This window comes from Schistocerca cancellata, chromosome 6 (genome assembly GCF_023864275.1).
Source record: "Schistocerca cancellata isolate TAMUIC-IGC-003103 chromosome 6, iqSchCanc2.1, whole genome shotgun sequence".
Classification (NCBI taxonomy): Eukaryota; Metazoa; Arthropoda; class Insecta; order Orthoptera; family Acrididae; genus Schistocerca; species Schistocerca cancellata.
Window position 1 is genome coordinate 42,839,701 of NC_064631.1, and position 21,256 is coordinate 42,860,956.

The window sequence follows — 21,256 nt, forward strand, 5'->3', positions numbered from 1 at the left end:
ACATCGCCTCGCCTTAGACAGCTTATTTACTTTCTTGTTCTATGTACGAGTGGATGTGGTTATTAGGTTTTCTTGTGACTCCATTGTTTCGATCTTGTCGTTGCTCATTCTGTCCATTGGTTGTGTCCTTCCTCTCCCACTGTGTTGTTGTTCGTGGGCTGTTCCATGGGTCCTGCCGCACTTTCCGCCGCTTCAACCCCGCGACCATTCCAGTCGCCGTTACAACATTTGTGTTTTACGAATCGCCAACTGTGTTTTTTTTTAACTTTCTAGTGACTTTTTTAATTGTCCCCCATGAACGTCTCCATGTCAGTGTATTTTTACCTCCATTTCTCCCCTTACTCTGTTTTATGTTCCCCTTTTTATCGCCTTATATATGTAACATTTTATTCTTGTTTTAGTTGTCATGTCACTCGCCTGAAGAGCGGTGGATTGTGCCGCTGACACCCCTCCCCTACCCATATGGGGCAGGGGAATTAAATCACAATAAATAAAGAAAAAAGAAGCTCAGCCAGCCAGTCTAATCTTGCGTATGTCTCTGGATACATCGCCTCGCCTTAGACAGCTTATTTACTTACTTGTTCTGTGTACGAGTGGATGTGGTTATTAGGTTTTCTTGTGACTCCGTTGTTTCGATCTTGTCGTTGCTCGTTCTGTCCGTTGGTTGTGTCCTTCCTCTCCCATTGTGTTGTTGTTCGTGGGCTGTTCCATGGGTCCTGCCGCACTTTCCGCCGCTTCAACCCCGCGACTATTCCAGTCGCCGTTACAACATTTGGATTTTGACTTACAGCAATTATTAGGGTCCTTCGTTATCCATGGACGAAATACTGGATCCACTTCCCATGCAGTGCATTATTGTTGAAACCTGTGGTGAGGTTTCTCACTTTTGGCAACTCACGTCTTTGTATCTTTTTCTTTGGCGTAGAAACACCGCACATTTCTTCATCTCTACTGGACATTACATCCGCTTAACAAATTACATAAATTAACACAAAGTGCTAAAATTATATGTTGTTTGATAAGGTGTGGTACCTACCAAACTAGAGCATGAAGAACTGAGAATGATTTTTAAACAGCTCACAGCATAGCTTCCGGTATAACTACGAGAATTAAAGAGAAAATATTCACTAAAGGAAGCACCTAGATGAAATTCGTTGATAATTAAATATGTAAGTATTAAGCAGAACTGTAACAACACAGCGTGAGCGTAATTCATTGTTGTGCACGTGCTTCAACATCGGTTGACAATAACCTAATAACGTATGCAGAATTGAATTGTTTCGCAACGGTATCTCGCTCAGAAAGTAAAAAAACCAAAAATTATATTTTCGCGTATAATCCTTCACTTCGGATCATACATCATATAGGACTTGAAATTATGTTATGCGTATGATCTTTATCATACGCCTAAAACCCTGATCAAGCGGAACGCTGCAGAAATCGTTACGCAGTACGCTATTAGCAACCTCCTGCTGAACGAATTTACGTTAGTTTAGTCAGATACACTGCAGCTGCAGTGCTCACCTTTGTCACGCTAGTGTAGAAAGTGCCACGTAACCAGCTAAGTACAAAACCCTTACATTATTTACTTACATTTACGTATATAACGCGACTTCTCACGTAAAATTTATACGTGTTTTCCGTGACAGCTGTATCAAAATTCGAGCCTGTGTCGTGATATATTGTGTATTTTCGAATTTTGAGTGCAGCGAAAATGCTATTTCCTGTTATAAAATTAGGTGTAATCCACATTTGCGCTTGATGTAATTTTAGTAGTGGAATCCTAGCTGAAAAAAATCGTTCACCCCAAATTTCAGTGTATATCTCCTTAAACGTACATTTTTCTTTTCCTTTTTTTCTTTGGATTTTCGGACGATGGTAGTGTTGTGCAGAACATATTTCGTGGGAGATCGTAATTTGTGATTTACAGTTGCTGTAGCATATTTTATAACTAACCTATGTTGTTAAATTTAGTTTTCGTTTTCGACAGCAGTGTACACTGAGGTGACAAAAGCCGTGGGATAGCGACGTGCACACATACAGATGGCAATAGTATTACACGAGATATAAAAGGGCAGCACATTGGCGGAGCTTTCATTTGTACTCAGGTGATCCATGTGGAAAGGTTTCCGAAGTGATTATCACCGCAAGCGGGAATTAACAGACTTTGAACGTTGAATGGTGATTGGAGCTAGACGTATCGCATATTCCAATTCGAAAAACGGTTGAGAATTCGATATTCCGAGATCCACAGTGTTAAGAGTGTGCCGAGAATACCAAGCCGGCCGGAGTGGCCGAGCGGTTATAGGCGCTTCAGTCTGGAACCGCGCGACCGCTACGGTCGTAGGTTCGAAGCCTGCCTCGGGCATGGGTGTGTGTGATGTCCTTAGGTTAGTTAGGTTTAAGTAGTTCGAAGTTCTAGGGGAGTGTTGACCTCAGATGTTAAGTCCCATAGTGCTCAGAGCCTTTTGAACCATTTTGAGAATACCAAATTTCAGACATTACCTCTCACACGGACAATGCAATGGCGAATGGCATTCGCTTAACGACCGACAGCAATGACGTTTGCGTGGTTGTCAGTGCTAACAGACTAGCAACACCGTGTGAAACAACCCGGAGAAATCAATGTGGGACGTACGACGCACGTATCCGTTAGGAGAGTGTGGCGTTAATGGTCTATGGCAGCAGAGGACCGACGCGAGTGCCTTTGCTAACATCACGACATTGTCTGCAGCGCCTCTCTTGGGCTTGTGACCGTATTGCTTGGACCCAAGACGACTGGAAAACCGTGGCCTGTCGAGAGAGCCCCGATTTCAGTTGCTAAGAGTGACAGAGCACCTCGTGTTCCTGCTGCTAAGAAGGCTAGTACACTGTTCGTTTGTTGCATATTTTTACGAGCTTCCAGCAGGAGCAGCTTATTTACTTACACATACCTGTGTAGTTAGTAGATTATTTTTGTAATTTCTTGCGTGCTAGAGTGCCTACTAGGTAAAAGCTTTTATTTTAATAACAGTGTAGCATACTGTACCGCCGTTGCAATCGACCCTTATATTAACCTTCAGATTGTACAGGCTTCTGCTTGTTTTGTTAGTGTAGCTCAGTGCCATTTAGACCGTTAGTGAGAGAGCACTTCGGATTCCTACCGCTAATAAGCCGAGTACACTGTTCGTTTGTTGTATATTTTTACGAGCTTCAAATGGGAGCGACTGCAGTAATGGATAGGAACTGTGATTGCTGTCTACAGATGCGACCTGAGTTGGCGACCCTTCACTCACAGCTCCAGGCTGTGTTGGCTTCCATCACACAGCTTGAGGCTACCGCCAAGGGACATCACTGGCAGGGGGTCAGTCGCAGAGACGCAAGTGACATCGAGCACGTCCCACATGTCCCCCGTTCAGTCCACTGCTGTGGCTGCCCCGGTTACTGCCTGCACTCAGGATGACCCCTCACCCGTGGTCGAGTGTGAGATCATTCTAAAGTCTGGCAGGCAGCAAATGAATTTCCGAGGGGCCGATCGTAGGGCCTCCCCGGTTCGTTTGACGAACAGGTTTTGGGTGTTATCTGTGGCTGACAATGTTTCTGAGCGAGATGCAGTCGTCCACCCTTTTCCAGAGGAAGCTTCTTGGCCCACAATATCTGGTCGTTCACAGAGGGTGGGTTTGCTGGTAATTGGGAGCTCCAACGCTAGACATGTAATGGGGCCCCTTAGGAACATGGCTGCCAAGGAGGGGAAGGAAGCCAGTGTGCACTCCGTGTGCATACCTGGGGGAGTCATTCCGGATGTGGAAAGGCTACTTCCAGATGCCATGAAGAGTACAGGGTGCAGCCATATGCAGGTGGTGGCTCATGTAGGTACCAATGACGTATATCGCTTTGGATTGGAGAAGATTCTCTCTGGTTTTGGGCAGCTAGCGGAAATGGTGAAGACTGCCAGTCTTGCTTGTGAGATTAAGGCGGGGCTCACCATCTGCAGCATCGTCGATAGAACCGACTGTGGTCCTTTGGTGCAGAGATGAGTGGGGGGTCTGAACCAGAGGCTCAAGCAATTCTGTGACCGTGTAGGCTGCAGATTCCTTGACTTGCGCCATCGGGTGGTTGTGTTTCCAGGTTCAACTTAATAGGTCAGGAGTCCACTACACACTGGAGGCGGCTACACGGGTAGAGGGGGCTGTGTGGAAGGGACTGGGGGGTTCTTTTAGGTTAGAGGGCCTCTGTCTAAAAGGGGACAGGTAAAACACAGCAAGTCAGTTGTAGATACGATCGGTATTGTAGTTGTACATTGTCATAGCTGCGTTGGGAAAGAACCACAGCTCTAAGCCCTAATAGAAAGCACTAAGGCTCAAACAGTTATAGTCACAGAAAGCTGGCTAAAGCCGGAAATAAATTCAGCAGAAGTTTTTTTCTAACAATCTAACAGTGTTCAGAAAGGATAGATTAAATACAGTTGCTGGTGGAGTATTTATTGCTGTCAGAAGTAGTTTGCCTTACAGTGAAATTGAAGTAGATAGTTCCTGCGAAATAGTATGGGTAGAGGTTATACTTGACAATCGGACTAAACTATTAATTGGGTCATTTAACCGACCCCCCCCCCCCCCCGACTCAGAAGATATAATTGCTAAACAGTTCAAAGAAAACTTGAGTCTCATTTCAAATAGGTACCCCACTCATATAGCTATAGTCGGTGGTGACTTTCATCTACCTTCGACATGCTGGAAAAATTATACGTTTAAATCCGTCAGCAGGCAAAAAACGTCATCCGAAATCGTACCGAATGCTTTCTCAGAAAATTATTTTGAACAATTAGTTCATGAGCCCACTCGAAGCGTAAATGGTTGCGAAACCGTACTTGACGTGTTAGCAACAAATAGTGAGTATCGTGACAAATACAGGGATTAGCGGCCACAAGGCAGTAGCTGCTAGGCTGAGTACCGTAACTCCTACAACCGTCAAAAAGAAACGCGAAGTATATATATTTACAAAACCTGATAAAAATGCTCTTAACGCCTTTTTAAGAGACAGTCTGCACTCCTTCCAATCTGATCATGTAAGCGTAGAAAAGTTGTGGAACGATTTCAAAGAGATAGTATCGACAGCAATTGAGAGATGTATACCACATAAATTAATAAGTGATGGTACTAATCCCCCATGGTACACAAAACGGGTCAGATCGTTGTTGCAGAATCAGCAAAAAAAGCATGCCAAATTTAAAAGAACACAAAGTCCCCAAGACTGGGAAAGTTTTGCAGAAGTTCGAAATGTGAGATACTTTCAATAATTTTTACAGCAAAACTCTGTCTCGAAATCTGGCAGAAAACCCGAAGTGATTCTGGTCATACATAAAGCACACCAGTGGCAAGACGCAATCAATACCTTCACCGCGCAATAACAACGGTGAAGTCATTGATGACAGTGCCACTAAAGCAGAGTTATTAAACACGATTTTCCGAAACTCCTTCACCAAAGAAGACGAAGTAAATATTCCTGAATTCCAATCAAGAACAACTGTCGAGATGAGAAACATAGAAATAGATATCCTCGGTGTCGCTAAAAAAAAAGGTTCAAATGGCTCTAAGCACTATGGGACTTCAACGTCTGAGGTCGTCAGTCCCCTAGACTTAGAACTACTTAAACCTAATTAACCTAAGGACATCACACACATCAGTGCCTGAGGCAGGATTCGAACTTGCGACCAGTCCCCAGCTCAGGACCCCGGCGTCGCCAAGCCCGTACTCAGCCCCTGGTCAGCGCCGCCAGTCTCCTGTCACCGTAAACCCCGGACATGCTTCAGCGACCACCGCATGGCGCGGCGGTGGAATGTTGTGTGCTGCGGGGAATGGTAATCTTGGCTTGACCGCCTGGATTGCGAGGAAGGACAACCTCTATAAAAACCCCTCAATCTTCTGGTGTGCTCCGCGCCTATGAGATGCACGGCTGTTGAGGTGGAACAGTCGCAAGCGGGCAACCTCTGGGGCACCTGCCGCACCCCAGTTGTATAGGGCTTACTCAGGCACGCGGGGCTCTGTCTGAGCGGACCTTTAGTTCACTAGCTGCTCGTGGGACGCACATGGCAACCACGTATTTCCGTTCACCAACTTCGCAATCAGTCAAGCACATGAGGGAGGCTAGTCCTCCAGATATGCAGATGGAAAAGAGTAACAGGGCTCATGGAGTCGTAAATGACAATGTTTTCATCGTGATTAAGAGGAAGGAGGGATCATTTGAAAAAGTGTCTCCTTTCTACATACATAAAGGTTTAGAAGGACTCGCAGGTGCACTGAAATCTATCAAACGCCTGAGGAATGGTACCCTGTCAGTTGAGACTACTAGGGCAAAGCAAGTGGAGCTGCTTCGAAAGTCAACCAAGTTAGGCGAGTATGATATTACTGTCGAGTTGCACAATTCCCTCAACTCCAGTAAAGGTGTTGTCACCTGCCGTGATTTAATGGATCTCGATGTCGATGAGCTGAAGCAAGAATGGGCAACACAGGGGATTGTAGACGTGAAACAAAGGACACGTAGGAATAATGGAGTTATTGAGAAATCTGCCACCTTCATTGTGACTTTCAATTCGCCTGTCTTACCTGAATACGTTCTGGCTGGTTTCCTCCGACTTAGGGTTCGGCCTTATATACCTAACCCTATGCGCTGTTTCAAATGTCAGCGATTTGGCCATACGACAATGAGTTGTGGGGGTGACCCAACCTGCGGTATATGTGGCAAGGCAGCTCATGAAGCTGGGACCAACTGCACATCTCCAGCGGTGTGTATCAACTGCTCTGGGAGCCATCCCGTCTGGAGCAGAGACTGCCCCGTCTTTGCGGAAGAACGAAAAATTCAGGAGATCAAGGTGACAAAGAGGCTACCTTATATGGAAGCCAAAAAAGAGTATAGGGCTACAAAACCCCCTGTCTTTGCCACATCCTATGCCTCCTTGGTGCACAACCGTGCGTCGCAAGTAGACGCTTCGACGCAGACCATGTCCAGCGTAGCAGTATCAAATGGTTCAAATGGCTCTGAGCACTATGGGACTTAACATCTATGGTCATCAGTCGTAGCAGTATCCTCCACCAATACCTGTACCTGCGTTTGTACCTGCCAGAGCACTCCCACTAACGATATAGCTATTCAGGCTGCTCCGCCTGCACCAACCGCTATTGCAGAGACAGCTACAGTGAAGCCTTCGAAGGCCCTCCAGAAACAGAGTGCCTCTCCACTTCCCCCATCCCCGACTTCCACAAAGAAAACGGGACCTGGAAAAGGGGCACGGCGTTTGCCGTCAAACCTGCCAAAGGCACTATCGGATGTCGTCATGGCATCCCTGACTGATGAGGAGGAAATCGTCATGGATTTTGATACCTCTTCCCCAGAACCTGGCAGCCCCTCCGCTGCCACTCGCTCTACAAGTGCCTCACCAGCGCGGCGCAAAGACAGGGGGAATTCTAAACCGAAACGCTGATATGGCTCCCATACTTCAGTGGAATCTGAATGGCGTCAGACCTCGCTTTCCAGAATTGCGGCTGTTAGTACAGGAAAACCCCTTTTGCATCTCTTTGCAAGAGACACATTTTACAGAGACTGACACGCCTGTACTTACAGGATATCACATGTACAGGAAAGACGACCTGACTGGTAATAGGGCTCAAGGTGGGGTGGCAGTGTTCATTAAGGACACATTCCACTCCTCACCTGTGCCCTTAACCACAGCGCTACAAGCGGTTGCAGGTCGGATCCTGGCCCAGGTTAATGTCACAGTGTGCTCCTTGTATTTACCACCCGCTGAGCTTATTGACAGTGAAGCCCTCGCACGGCTCATTGATCAGCTACCCCGTCCCTTTCTCATTTTAGGAGAATTTAATGCTCATAATGCATTATGGGGTTCCAACAACACCTGCCCCAGAGGCCAGATGATTGAGCAGTTGATCAGGACTTCCGACATCATACTGCTGAACACAGGTCAGGCCACGCATTTCAGCACCGCTTCAGGTTCGTCTTCTGCCATAGACCTCTCTCTTTGTTCGCCTGTGCTTGCGGACATTGCTCAGTGGGTCGTAGACGACGACCTTCATGGCAGCGACCATTATCCTATCTGGCTCCATCTGCCAGTTGAAATGGGTCGTGTCGCACGGCCGCCGAAATGGTTGTTCCGGAAGGGAAACTGGACGCTCTACCGACAGTTGGCTGTTTTTGAACGGTGTGAAGGCGTCCAGGATTGGGTGGATCACATTACGGCGGTGATTCACCATGCCGCTGATGTATCCATACCAAAGTCAAAGGGAACACCTGTGAGGCAGCCTGTCCCTTGGTGGAATGACGACTGTCGTACCGCCATTAGAGACAGACGGGCGGCTTTGAGAAGATTCCGTCGGTGCCCCACTGCTGCGCATCTGACAACTTTCCGAATAGCACGGGCGCGGGCGAGACAAATCCTTAGGGAGAGTAAACGGAGGTCTTGGCGTGAGTTCCTGAACTCCATCAATAGGTCCACATCTTCAAGCAAAGTATGGGAAGCCATTAGGAGGATCTCAAGGCGATACTCTCGACCGCCACTAGCAGCTATACGTGAGCGGGGGTGTCTCCTAACATCTCCAAGAGACATCGCCCGGGCGTTGGCAGAATCTTTTCAAACTATTACGGCCGATTCTAGCCAGGACCCAGAATTTCTGCGCTATCGGGGTACACAGGAGAGGGCTGGTTTTGATTTCCGTTCAAACAACACTGAGGAATACAACCAGCCTTTCTCTTTGTGAGAGTTAGGCTCTGCACTGTCCGTATCTCGGGATACCGCACCTGGTCCAGACCTGATATCGTATAGCATGCTGCAGCAGTTGGATCTGCGGTCAAAGGAGGTCCTCCTTCAACTTTTTAATGAAATTTGGAAGACAGGCGACTTTCCTAGTTCGTGGAAAGAATCGATTTTAATTCCCCTTTTAAAACCAGGGAAGGATCGGACCGAACCCAGTAGCTACCGTAGCATTAGTCTCACGAGCTGCGTCGGGAAGACATTTGAGCGTATGGTCAATAGGCGCCTGGTGTGGGTTCTCGAATCCAGATCCTTACTTACCCGCTGCCAGTGTGGGTTCAGGAGGTATCATTCGACCCTAGATAACCTGATCCTACTCGAAACAGCGATACAAGATGCTTTCCTACGTAAGCAACACCTTATCGGGGTTTTCTTCGACCTGGAGAAGGCGTACGATACTACCTGGAGGCATACCATTTTGCGGCAGCTTTATGAGTGGGGTTTCCGTGGGCGTTTACCCACACTCATCAGATCCTTTCTGTCGGACAGGTATTTTAAGTATAAGGTTGGGAATGTCCTGTCTGACCGTTTTAAGCAGGAGAACGGTGTCCCTCAAGGAAGCGTCCTCAGTGTGACAGCTTTCGCAATTGCCATCAATAGTATTGCGTCCACAGTACGACGGCCCGTGCAGTGCTCCTTGTTTGTGGACGATTTCTCCATTTTCTGTGCGTCTTCCTCCCTCACAGCTGCTACACGCCAATTACAGCTGACACTCGTGCGATTGGAGGAATGGTCTAAGACCACGGGCTTTAAATTCTCTTTGGAGAAGACCGTTTGTGTAGATTTTAACCGTTCCCGTTCTCTTTTTAATCTTCCTGTTTTAAAACTAGGAGACACTGTTCTCCCCTGTATGGAAAAAGTGAAATATCTCGGGCTTATTTTTGATGAGAAGCTCACATGGTTGCCACACTTAAAGGATCTAAAAGTCCGCTGTTTCAAGGCTTTAAACGTCCTTAAATGCGTCAGTCATAGATCCTGGGGCGCTGACAGGGCACGTCTGCTCCAACTTTATAAGGCCTTTGTGTGCCCTCGGCTGGAATATGGGTGTCAAGCTTACGGCTCTGCAAGACCTTCCTACCTCAAAATGTTGGATGTGATTCACCATGAGGGTATTAGGCTTTCAACGGGGGCTTATCGCACGAGTCCAGTTGCTAGTCGGTGTGTCGAGGCGGGAGAGCCTCCGCTGTCCATTCGGCGTCTCCTCCTCGTGGTACGGCACGCGTACAGGGCCAAGTCCACTCCTCTTTCATTGGCGTCCAACACTTTTTCCCAGCTGGCACTGGCACGTCTCTTCCGCCACCGTCCGGCGGCAACAAAGCCGTTTGGCATCCGTGCAAAGGAGAGTCTCGAGTCAGTACACCTGGAGGGCATTAAGGTACTCCACCAGGGATGGAGTAGGGGATCTCCCTGGCGACTACAAAGGCCAAGATTACTTCTTGATCTGGCTGCTTACAGGAAGTATTGTACCCCGGACCACCTTTTTAAAATTAAACTTACTGAGATTTTGGAACGCCATTCAGATTTTATTACTGTTTACACGGATGGGTCTAAACAGGGGGATTTTATGGGCTGCTCTGCTGTGTTTCCCGATACTGTCCATTGGATAGGGCTCCCAGAGCAGTTCTCAGTTTACTATGCAGAACTGTTTGCCATTCTGCAAGCATTAGAGCATATGTGCCGACATCGTGGCACGAAATTCCTCATCTGCTCCTATTCCCAAAGTGCTCTACACGCTCTTGAACAGATGTACCCAGCAGATCGGATGGTGCAAGAGGTGCAGGACGCACTCCTGCTCTTGCAACAGCAGGGTAAGGATGTAATTTTCTGCTGGGTTCCAGGGCACATAGGGATTCCTGGAAATGAACTTGCAGATGCGGCTGCCAAGGAGGCTTGCTCCATCCCACCTCCCGCTCGCTGTTCCGTCCCCCTGCAGGCAATAACAGCATTCGTGACTCGGAAGGTCATGCGTTGGTGGGAGGCTCAGTGGCTGGACGTGAGGGATAATAAGTTGCGAGCGGTGAAGGACTCTGTCCGACCGTGGCTCACCTCCTTCCGACAACGACGAGCTGAGGAAGTAGCCCTTACACGGCTTAGAATAGGCCATTGTCCTTTGACACATGGTTTTCTGTTACGTAGTGAGGAGCCACCAACGTGTCAGACATGTGGGACACAGCTGTCGATACGACACATTTTAACTGAGTGTGTTGTATATGCGGGTTTGAGGGAAGATTTCAGTTTCCCACCAGACCTACCCTCTCTTTTAACTAATAATGAGGCGCGTGTCGCTAGAGTTTTACGTTTTTGTGTGATGTCTGGCCTTCTTCCCAAAATATTGGGATTGAAGTGTTAATGTGCTGTCCAGTGGTTTGGTCACCCATTATTTGTAAGTGGTCACTCAGCCACCGTTAATTATTTTTACCTGTTTGTACTGCTATTTTATTTTTAGTTTTATCTCCCTGTTTTGATGTGCTGTGTCCAATCTTGCCATTTGAACGATACCAATTCTCTCACAATTCGGCTCTGAATTGAACTTTTGGGTACGGGCGCTGATAACCTCGCTGTTGTGCGCCCTAAAACACTAATCATCATCATCATCATCATCATCATCGAACCTGCGACCGTAGCAGCAGCGTGGTTCTGGACTGAAGCGCCTAGAACCGCTCGGCCACTCCGGCCGGCCTCGGTGTCGCAAAGCAGCTTAAATCACTAAATAAAAGCAAGGCTTCCGGTCCAGATTGCATACTAGTCAGAGTATGCTGACACAATAGCTCCATATTTAGCAATTATATACAACCGCTTTCTCACAGAAAGATCCGTACCTAAAGACTGGAAAATTGCTCAAGTCACACCAATACCCAAAAATGGAAGTAGGAGTAATCCCCTGAATTACAGACCCATATCACTAACGTCGATTTGCAGTAGGGTTTTAGAATATATGCTGTATTCGAAAATTGTGAAGTACCTCCAAGAAAACGATTTATTGACATATAGTCAGCACGGATTCGGAAAATATCGTTCTTGTGAAACACAACTAGCTCCTTATACTCATTAAGTAATAAGTGCTATCGACAGGGGATGTCAAATTGATTCCATATTTTTAGATTTCCAGAAGACTTTGACACCGTTCCTCACATGCGTCTTCTAAGCAAATTGCGACTGGATTCGTGATTTCCTGTCAGAAAAGTCACAGTTCGTAGTAATAGACGGAAAGTCATCGAGTAAAATATAAATAATATACGGCGTTCCCCAAGGAAGTGTTATAGGTCCTCTATCGTTCCTGATTTATATTAACGACATAGGAGACAGTCTCAGTACCCATCTCAGATATCTGCAGATGATGCTGTCATTTACCGTCTTGTAAAGCCATCAGATGATCAAAACGAATTGCAAAATGATGTAAGTAAATCTGTATGGTGCGAAAAGTGGCAATTGACCCTGAAGAAAGAAAAGTGTGAAGTTATTCACATGAGTACTAAAAGAAATTCACTAAATTTCGATTACGCGATAAGTCACACAAACTTGAAGACTGTAAATTCAACTAAATACTTAGGGGTTCACAATTACAAATACCCTAAATTGGAACGGTCACATAGATAATGTTGTGGGTAGAGCAAACCAAAGTCTGTGATTCATTGGCAGAACTCTTAGAAGGTGCAACAGTTCTACTAAAGAGACTGCTTACACCACACTTGTCCACCCTATTCTAGAGTACTGCTGTGCGGTGTGGGATCCGCATCAGGTGGGACTGACGGATGACATCGAAAAAGTACTAAGAAAGACAGCTTGTTTTGTGCTATCGCGAAATAGGGGAGATAGTGCCACAGACATAATACGTAAATTGGAGTGGCAATCATTAAAATGAGGGCGTTTTTCGTTGCCATGGAATGTTGTCATGGAATTTCAAACACCAGTTTTCTACTCCGATTCCGAAAACATTCTATTGGCACCCACCTACATAGGGAGAAATGATCATAATGATAAAATAAGAGAAATCAGGGCTCACACAGAAAAAATTAAGTTCTCGTTTTCCAGCGCGCCGTTCGAAAGTGGATCGGTAGAGAGACAGCTTGAAGGTGGTTCATTGAACCCTATGCCAGGCACTTTATTGTGAACAGCAGAGTAATGACGTAGATGTAGATGTAGAAGAGCTGATGATAGGGTTCGAGCGTGGCATAGACCCCACGAAGCCATGGTCCCAAAATGTCACCAAGGGGAATTTTTTGGATGACAATGTGCCATGTCAGCAGGAGACAATTGTTTGCAATTGGTTTGAAGAAGATTCTGGACAGCTCGAGCAAATGATTCGGCCACCCATACTGCCTGATATGAATCCCACAGAACATGAGTTCATGCACAAAATCCTAAAATGCTAAAATCCTAAATGCTAAATATTTCTGCAGGGTACTTCCTACGACCTGTTGGGTCCATGTCACATCTCCTCCTTCCTCCTCTTTGTCCATTTATCTCTCCCCTCTCTCTGTCCATTTTTTCCTCCTCCCTCCCTTGGGCCATCTCCTCCCCTCTTCCCTCTCTGTGGCCATCTCTTCCTCTTTCGTTTCTTTGTTCATTTCCTCCTCTCCCCTCTCTTTGCCTATACCCTCCCCCTCCCTTTGTCCATCTCCCCCCCCCCCCCAGTCTGTGTCCATCTCGTCCTTCCCCCCCCCCCCCCCCCTTGCCTGTCCACGTCCTCCTATCCCACCCTCTCTCCACATTATCACTCCTGCCCCAATAGAAGGTTACTGGTTCCTACTTTCACAGAATTTCTTTCCAGATAATAAGTGGTATGTGTACCAAGTTTGGCTAAAATCAATCCAGGGGTTTAGGAGGAGCTTTTTACCATGGCTTTGCCCACATATTTGTACACATAGTGTATCTGTTTTGTAGTGATTTTTGCCTTGAATTTTCTTTTTCATGTATCTCAATGTTTATGATGTCATGACTCCAGAGCTTTTTGTTGTACAGTGACATAATTTTTCAGCTACATTCAGTGGATGCTGACTGCAAAATGTGCTGCAAAAACAGTTAGTAGTATAGAAATAATAAATTAGAACATCATGCCTGATGCAGCAGTTTTACTCCATTGACAGCAAAATGTAGTAATTTGTTGTGGTTGTGAGTGAAAAAAAGTTTCATATAAAGATATAAAATTTATGTGCAAAGTTTGCTGCAAGTCACTAAGTGCTCTCATCCTCAACTACTGGATGAATAAATTCTGGTTATTCATCCACTGTGGACTTGACTTCTTTTTCACCCCCACCCCACAGCTTTGACAGATAGGTGTTTCTTACCCTCATAACGACTCTTTCCAGACAGTAAGTGATATATGTGCAAAGTTTGGTTGAAACTGGCCCAGTGGTTCAGGAGGAGATGTGGAATGTACATACATACATTCATTTTTATAGTATTTATGGATTTAAGCTATTTTTGTGTTTGTTAGTGACCATAGCTTCAACAAAAAAGGGTTCCATGTAGTTTCAGAGAACAGACTTTTATGGTAGGGTTTCTCTCAAGAAATCTCTTATAAGAGAAGTCTCTTTGTTGGTTGTTTATCACTTCAGTTCCTAGAGGGAACTGGTGATATGTGTAACACAACAAATTGAGAAATCAAAAGACTCAGCAGCAAGCTTAGTTTAAAGTAATGTGTTTATTGTTTTGTAAAACACTGCACCAGCCACAAGGCAGCCCCAGTGTGAGAGCTGTTATCGCACACAGGATGAGTTAATTGCTGTTGGTAAGTAGCTGGAAATAGGTCTGACTATTGTTAAGCAGTGGGAAGCTGCTGCAAATGGGTGTGTTGGGATGTCTGTTGAGAGTCGTGTAGCACAAATAGAAAACATGATTAATTACTGCCCTCTCCTGTGGATACCTCTCCTCCACAGGGAACACAGGATGTATCACCACTCATCCTCTTGACTGTGAGTGGTATGTTAGTGGTAGGTCCATGCTCACTGCATAAGGGAGACAGGGACTAGGGAGATTTCAGTGTGTTACACCTATCACCACCTATCCCCTAAATACAAGTTTGAGGTGCTATCTTCCACTGGAACTGAAACTGAGCGAATGAGACTCACTTCACCTGCTGTGAAGACTGCTGTGCTGTGTGTTGTGTCCGATATCAGGAGGAAGCAGACAGAAAAAGATAGGGGTGTGTTAATAGTTGGTATTTTGAATGTCCGACAAATAATAGTACTCTTTAGAGAAATGGCAACAGGATTTGGAAACGATCATCAGGCACACACAGTGTGTCTAGAAGCCTCATTCAACTGAAACAAGTAGAAAGATTGAAATGTTCAGCAAAGTAGATAAGAAGACAGTAATGTCATATCTCAGGCAGAAACTTGAAACATTTAGTTCACTGCAGGAGCATACAGATCATATACAGTTCATGATGGGAGGGACCATCCATGGTCTACAATCACTATAAATAAACTTGTAAAGAAAAATAGGCTCCTTCATAATAGGTGAAAAATGAAGTTTAGAGCTATAGATAGAGATACGCAAGGAAACACATTTGGCTAAAGTCTTCAACAACTATTATAGCAAAATATTATCAAAAGATGTCTCATAATATTTGAAAAAAATTGTAGTCATGTGTGAACTCTGTTAGTGGGACCAAAGTTAGTGTCCTGACACTCACGGATGAGACAGGTACTATAATAGAGGCTAGCAAAACAAAAGCAGGGATTCAGAAATGAAAATCATGGAGAACTGCCTCAATTTAATTCTAGTTGAGGGACTTCTTACATGATATACTGTGAACTATAGATGAAGGACAACAGACAGATTCCATATTTCTAGATTTTGGGAAAGTGTTTGACATGGTGCCCCATTGCTGGCTCTTAAAGAAGGTGGAATAGGTTCACAGATACGCAAGTGACCCGAAGACTTCTTAAATTATAGAACCCAGTATGTTGTCCTCCACAGTGAATATTCATCAGGGACAAGGGTATCATCAGGAGTGCCCCAGGGAAGTGTGATAGGATGGCTGTTTTTCTCTGTATACATAAATGATTTGGTGGACAGGATGGTAATCAATCTGCAGTTGTTTGCTGATGATGCTGTGATGTATGGTAAAGTGTCATCATTGAGTAACTGTGGTACAATACTAGATGACTTAGACAAAATTTCTAGTCAGTGTGATGAATGGCAGCTAGCTCTAAACATAGAAAAATGTAAGTTAATGCACATGAGTAAGAAAAACAGACCCGTAATGTTCTGATAAAGCACTAATAGTGTCGTGCCTGACACAGTGATGTCATTTAAATATCTGGGAGTAATATTGCAAAGCAATATGAGATAGAATGAGCATGTGAGGATTGTAGAAGGAAAGGTGAATGGTGGACTTCAGTTTATTGGGAGAATTCTAGGAAAGGGTGATGCATCTGTAAAGGAGACCACATATAGGATGCTAGTGCAACTGTTCTTGAGTACTGCTCAAATGTTTGGGATCCGTACCAGGTTGGATTAAAGGAAGATATCAAAGCATTTCAGAGATGGGCTACTAGATTTGTTACTGGTAGGTTTGAACAACATGCAAGTGTTACAGAGATGCATTGGGAGCTCAAATGGGAATCCCTGGAGACAAGTCAAGCTACCCCAAATATTTCCTTTCCATACACACCTGCCTTCTCAGGGCAACTACTCATAAAGTTAGTGTAAAAATAACCGTGGCCTTGCATGTGTGTGTGTACCATGAAATGTAGAGAAACAGCATTTGAAGCTGATGCAGAATGATTCTGTTGCCTCCAATGCACATTAGGACCACGAATATAAGATACGAGAAATCAAGACTCATATGAAGGCATATGGACAGTCAATTTTCCCTAGTTATATTTGCAAATGGATCAGGAAAGAAAATGTCTAGTGGTGGTACAGGGTACCCTCCGTGATGCACCGTAAGGTGGACTGAGGAATATCGATGTAGATGTAGATGTAAAATGGAATGATCGCAGAGGATCAGTCATAGATCAGGCCAAAGGTGCCTTACAAAACACTCATATCGTAGAATATTGCCTCTTGTGTGTTGGACCTCTCACAAATGAGACTAACAAAGGCTATTGAACATATATGACTAAGTTCAGTAGAAACAGTCACAGGTTTGTTTGACCCATGGGAGAGCATCACAGAATTGTTGGGAAAATGATATGGCAGACACTTGAAGACAGATGCAAACTATCTCATGAAAGCCTACATACAAAGCTTCAAGAATGTATCTGAACAACACTTAGCATTGTTTAAAATGGTTTTGGCATTGTTTTGCACTTGAAAATGAACATTGGATTAAGTTTAGTAAGATCAGCACAATATGAAAGGACAACAATGTAGTGCATTTTTCATGTCCACTTGTTCATGGCAACAGTTCCATTACTTGGCACATCAAATGTCAGGAATTTTGTCCGTATTCACCCTTTGGGTTAGTTTCACACTGGTATTCTCAATGCTGAATAATAAAGCAATGGAAAGATAATATTTTCTCTTTCACATGCTAAGTCCATGACACTTTACAAACCTGTAGCACCAATCAAATCCAATCTTAAAGTCTGTTAAGTTCCACTTTTGTGCTAGCTTATGAGTGTGTATTTGAATCATTTTTGTATTAATTCCAGTGCCATTTTGATGGTGACCTTGAATCCATTACAATTCATCATCTTCTAGTTTTGACCAGTTTGCATTCAGTCCTGTATTTGCGCATTTAGCCTTCCCCATTTTTTTTCAGTTGTTCATTGCAAGCACAGTAATCGAATATAGTTTTTTCCTTTTAGTGGAAGTCCAAAATGCTGCTCAGCTGCTCTGTTTGGATGTTCTTCTGCATGAGCTATTACTTTAACTTTATAGCTCGTATCATATGAATACCTTTTTTTCCATTACAAAACTAGCTACTTACAGAAATGTTGTATTTTTTTCCCATAATACAAATAACTTTCAATTCACATTCACTGGCATTGCAGACTGCAATGACACATCATAGACTAGGCATTGTTGTGGGTGTTTGATGGCAGACGGGAAGGAGACAGTGTTAGGAAGCTTGTAATTCCCTACAACTCTCGTTTCTTGCGTCGGTGCACTGCTGCTGTTGGTTGAATCCAGTGTTGCCAAATAGACATATGTTTCCTGCAACATTGAATATATGACCATTTGTAAGACTGGTGGGAATTTTAAATCAAATACTGGCCATTTTTATAGTAATTTTGGGTATAAGATGCACCTGAATTTTGGAGGTAATTTTTTGAAAAAAATAAAAGTGTGTCTTATAGTCTGTAAAATATAGTATAACTCAAGTCACATACCAATTTAATTACATCTTTTTTAGTGTACTATATACACAGAAGTAAACTTTAATTATTTGCTATTGTTTTGGGTGTTATCACTTTAATGGCCAGTAGTGTACTTTTTGCATTACATTGTTTGAGGAGATTTTTTACGAAATGTAATGAGACTTGTGTGAACCAAGAAAGCTGTAGCATTCTATTGGCAACTAGGTTGAATCATGCCCTTGGCTCATTACCACATTGAACTTGATGCAATTACTAGATGAGTGTTGGGAGAATCTGAAATGAAGTTCTGTTTGTCAACTCCTTGAATGACTCATGCATACAGACACTGCATGCAGTTGAATATTGCACTAAAACAATGCATTGTAATGCAAGTTTCCATCAGTGAGCTTTCAGCTATTCAGAATATTTTAGACCCTGTTCTTTTTATTCCCCATCTCGGAAACCACTCGAAAGGGCATTGTTATTGTGCTTTAGTCTAGAATTATTTTGAAGAGGACAAACATGATGCATAAATTTGTAAAAACGTCTCTAAGAATATAGATATTTATTTTATTATCTCCTACCAAGCTTGTGTTGTAGTTAAATTGTGCAACATATGAAATTATTTGTAGTTATTATGTGCATCATATAGTATATCAAGTGGATGCAAAAGAAATAAACATAATATTTGAATGAACACTAGGACTTATATTGTATTCTTGTTATTTCCTTTTTTTACAGTACGAAAGGTAATGAATAACATTGGAAACTTCTCATTTGATAACGATGAATGGAAGGACTTCCGCTCAAAATTTGCTGATCTTTTCTCTACATTGATAAAGTATAATAGGTGAGTCTTGGATGAAACACTGATTTTATTCAATTCCATTACTCTCACAAAAGGGATATTTTTCTCTGCCTAACAACATGACCATAAGCTTTTATATTGATTGTGCAGCTGCTGTGCTATCTGTATCTCATAGCCCACTGGCTGACGTGAAACTGCTTGCTATTTATTTATGATTGAACATAACAAAATAGAAAATGTCTACTCAGTCTTGGTGAATAACACAACATTTTTATTTTTATTAACTTTTCTTCCAATAGGCATCTTTTTAAATTAGTACTCAAGGCCTAAGATATTTGGTCATTATTTGTTTGATGTTCTGTGCACTGCCTCTGGTACCATAAAAATTATTTCTTGATTTCTTAACAAATGTCCCATCATCTTATAGCTTCTTCTGGTTAACATTTCCCACATATTCCTATTTTGTGGAGGAGCTCCTTATTTAGCTTTCATCTGTAACACCACATCTCAAACCCTCTGATTCTCTTCTTTTCCAGTTTTCTCCAGCCAGTGACTCACTTCCATACAATGTTGTGCTCAACATGTACTTTTTCAAAAATTTTATCCACATTTGATATTAATATGCTTTATTTAATGAGGAATGCACTCTATCTACATCTACATGTATGTACATACTTTGCAAAACACCGTACAGTCCGTGGTGGAGGGTATGCTGCACCATTAAAAGTCATTTCATTTCCTGTTCCACTCACAAATAGAGCAACAGAAAAACCACGGTCTGTATGTCTCCATATGAGCCCTAATTTCTCTCATATTCATGGTCCTTATGCAAAATGTATGTTGGTGGCAGTATAATTGTTCTGCTGTCCGCTTAAAATCCAGTTCTCTAAATTTTCTCAAAAGCATTTCTTGAGAAAAACATCACATCCCCTCCAGGGATATTCTTTTGACTTCCTAAATCATCCTCATAATACTTGCATGTTGATCAAATCTACCAGTAACAAATCTAGCAGCACACCTCTGAATTACTTTGATGTCTTCCTTAATCTGACCTCAGCAATACTCAAATGTGGGTCACAAAGTGTTGTATAAGTGTTCTCCTTTCCAATAAACCAAAGTCAACCATTCTCTTTCCTCACTATGATCCTTACATGCTCTTTCCATTTCATATTGCTTCACAATTTTACACCTGTGTACTATTCAACCTGACTGTGTCAAGTAGCACATTACTAATATATTCAAACATTATAGGATTGTTTTTATTACTCAACTGCAATAACCTACTTGTAATTCATTAAAAGCTAACTGCCATTTATTACACCAACTAGAAAAATTGTCTAAGTCATCTTGTATCCTCCAACAGTCACTTAATGACAGCGCCTTCCTGCACACCACAGCATCATCAACAAACAGCCACAGATTACTGCCCACCCTGTCTGTCAGATAATTTATGTTTGTGTGTGCGAGGGTATACCTGTCCTTTTTTCCCCCTAAGGTAAGTCTTTCCGCTCCCGGGATTGGAATGACTCCTTACCCTCTCCCTTAAAACCCACATCCTTTCGTCTTTCCCTCTCCTTCCCTCTTTCCTGACGAAGCAACCGTTTGTTGCGAAAGCTTGAATTTTGTGTGTATGTTTGTGTTTGTTTGTGTGTCTATCAACCTGCCAGCGCTTTTGTTTGGTAAGTCTCATCATCTTTCTTTTTAGATAGATTATTTATGTATATAGAGAGTAACAGCTGTCCTATCAGACTTCCCTCAGGCACTCCTGATGATACCCTTCTCTCTAATGAACACTAGCCATTGAGGACAGTATACTAGGTCTGATTACTCAGTAAGTCTTATAGCCAGTCACATATCTGGGAACCTGTTCCACATGTTCATACCTTCGTTAATAGCCTGCAGTGAGACACCAAGTCAAATGCTTTTCTGAAATTTGGGAATATGTAATCTGTCTATTGCCCTTCATCCATAGCTCACATTGAATGAGATTGGTTACCACTCTGGACTTACATTTGGGAGGACAGTGGTTCAAACCCACACTGGCCATCCAGATTTAGGATTTCCATGATTTCCCTAAATTGCCCCAGACAGATGCTGGTGTGGTTCCTTTGAAAGGGCGTGGCCACTTTCCTTCCCCACCCTTGACACAATCCAAGCTTTAGCTCCATCTCTAATGACCTCAATGTCAATGGGACAAAAACCCAATCTTCCTTCCTTCCTTCTTCCATAGTTCACTGGATATTCTGTGAAGAATGGACAAGCTGCATTTTGCAAAGCCAGTGCTGTCCAAAACTGTGCTGATTTGTGGATGGAAGCTTTTCCATCTAATGGAACTTTATTATATTTGAAATGAGAATATGTTCAAGAATTCTGCAGCAATCCAGTGTTATGGAC

General features: G+C 43.5%; 1 protein-coding gene across 1 annotated transcript in view; it reads left to right on the plus strand.

Moving 5' to 3' along the window:
• LOC126191206 (uncharacterized) overlaps positions 1–21,256 on the plus strand; it is a 307,035-nt gene that overhangs the window by 135,232 nt on the left and 150,547 nt on the right. The window contains exon 5 of the mRNA XM_049932000.1: positions 18,796–18,904. Within this exon, the coding sequence (XP_049787957.1) occupies positions 18,796–18,904 (109 nt within the window). The remainder of the gene's footprint in view (positions 1–18,795; positions 18,905–21,256) is intronic.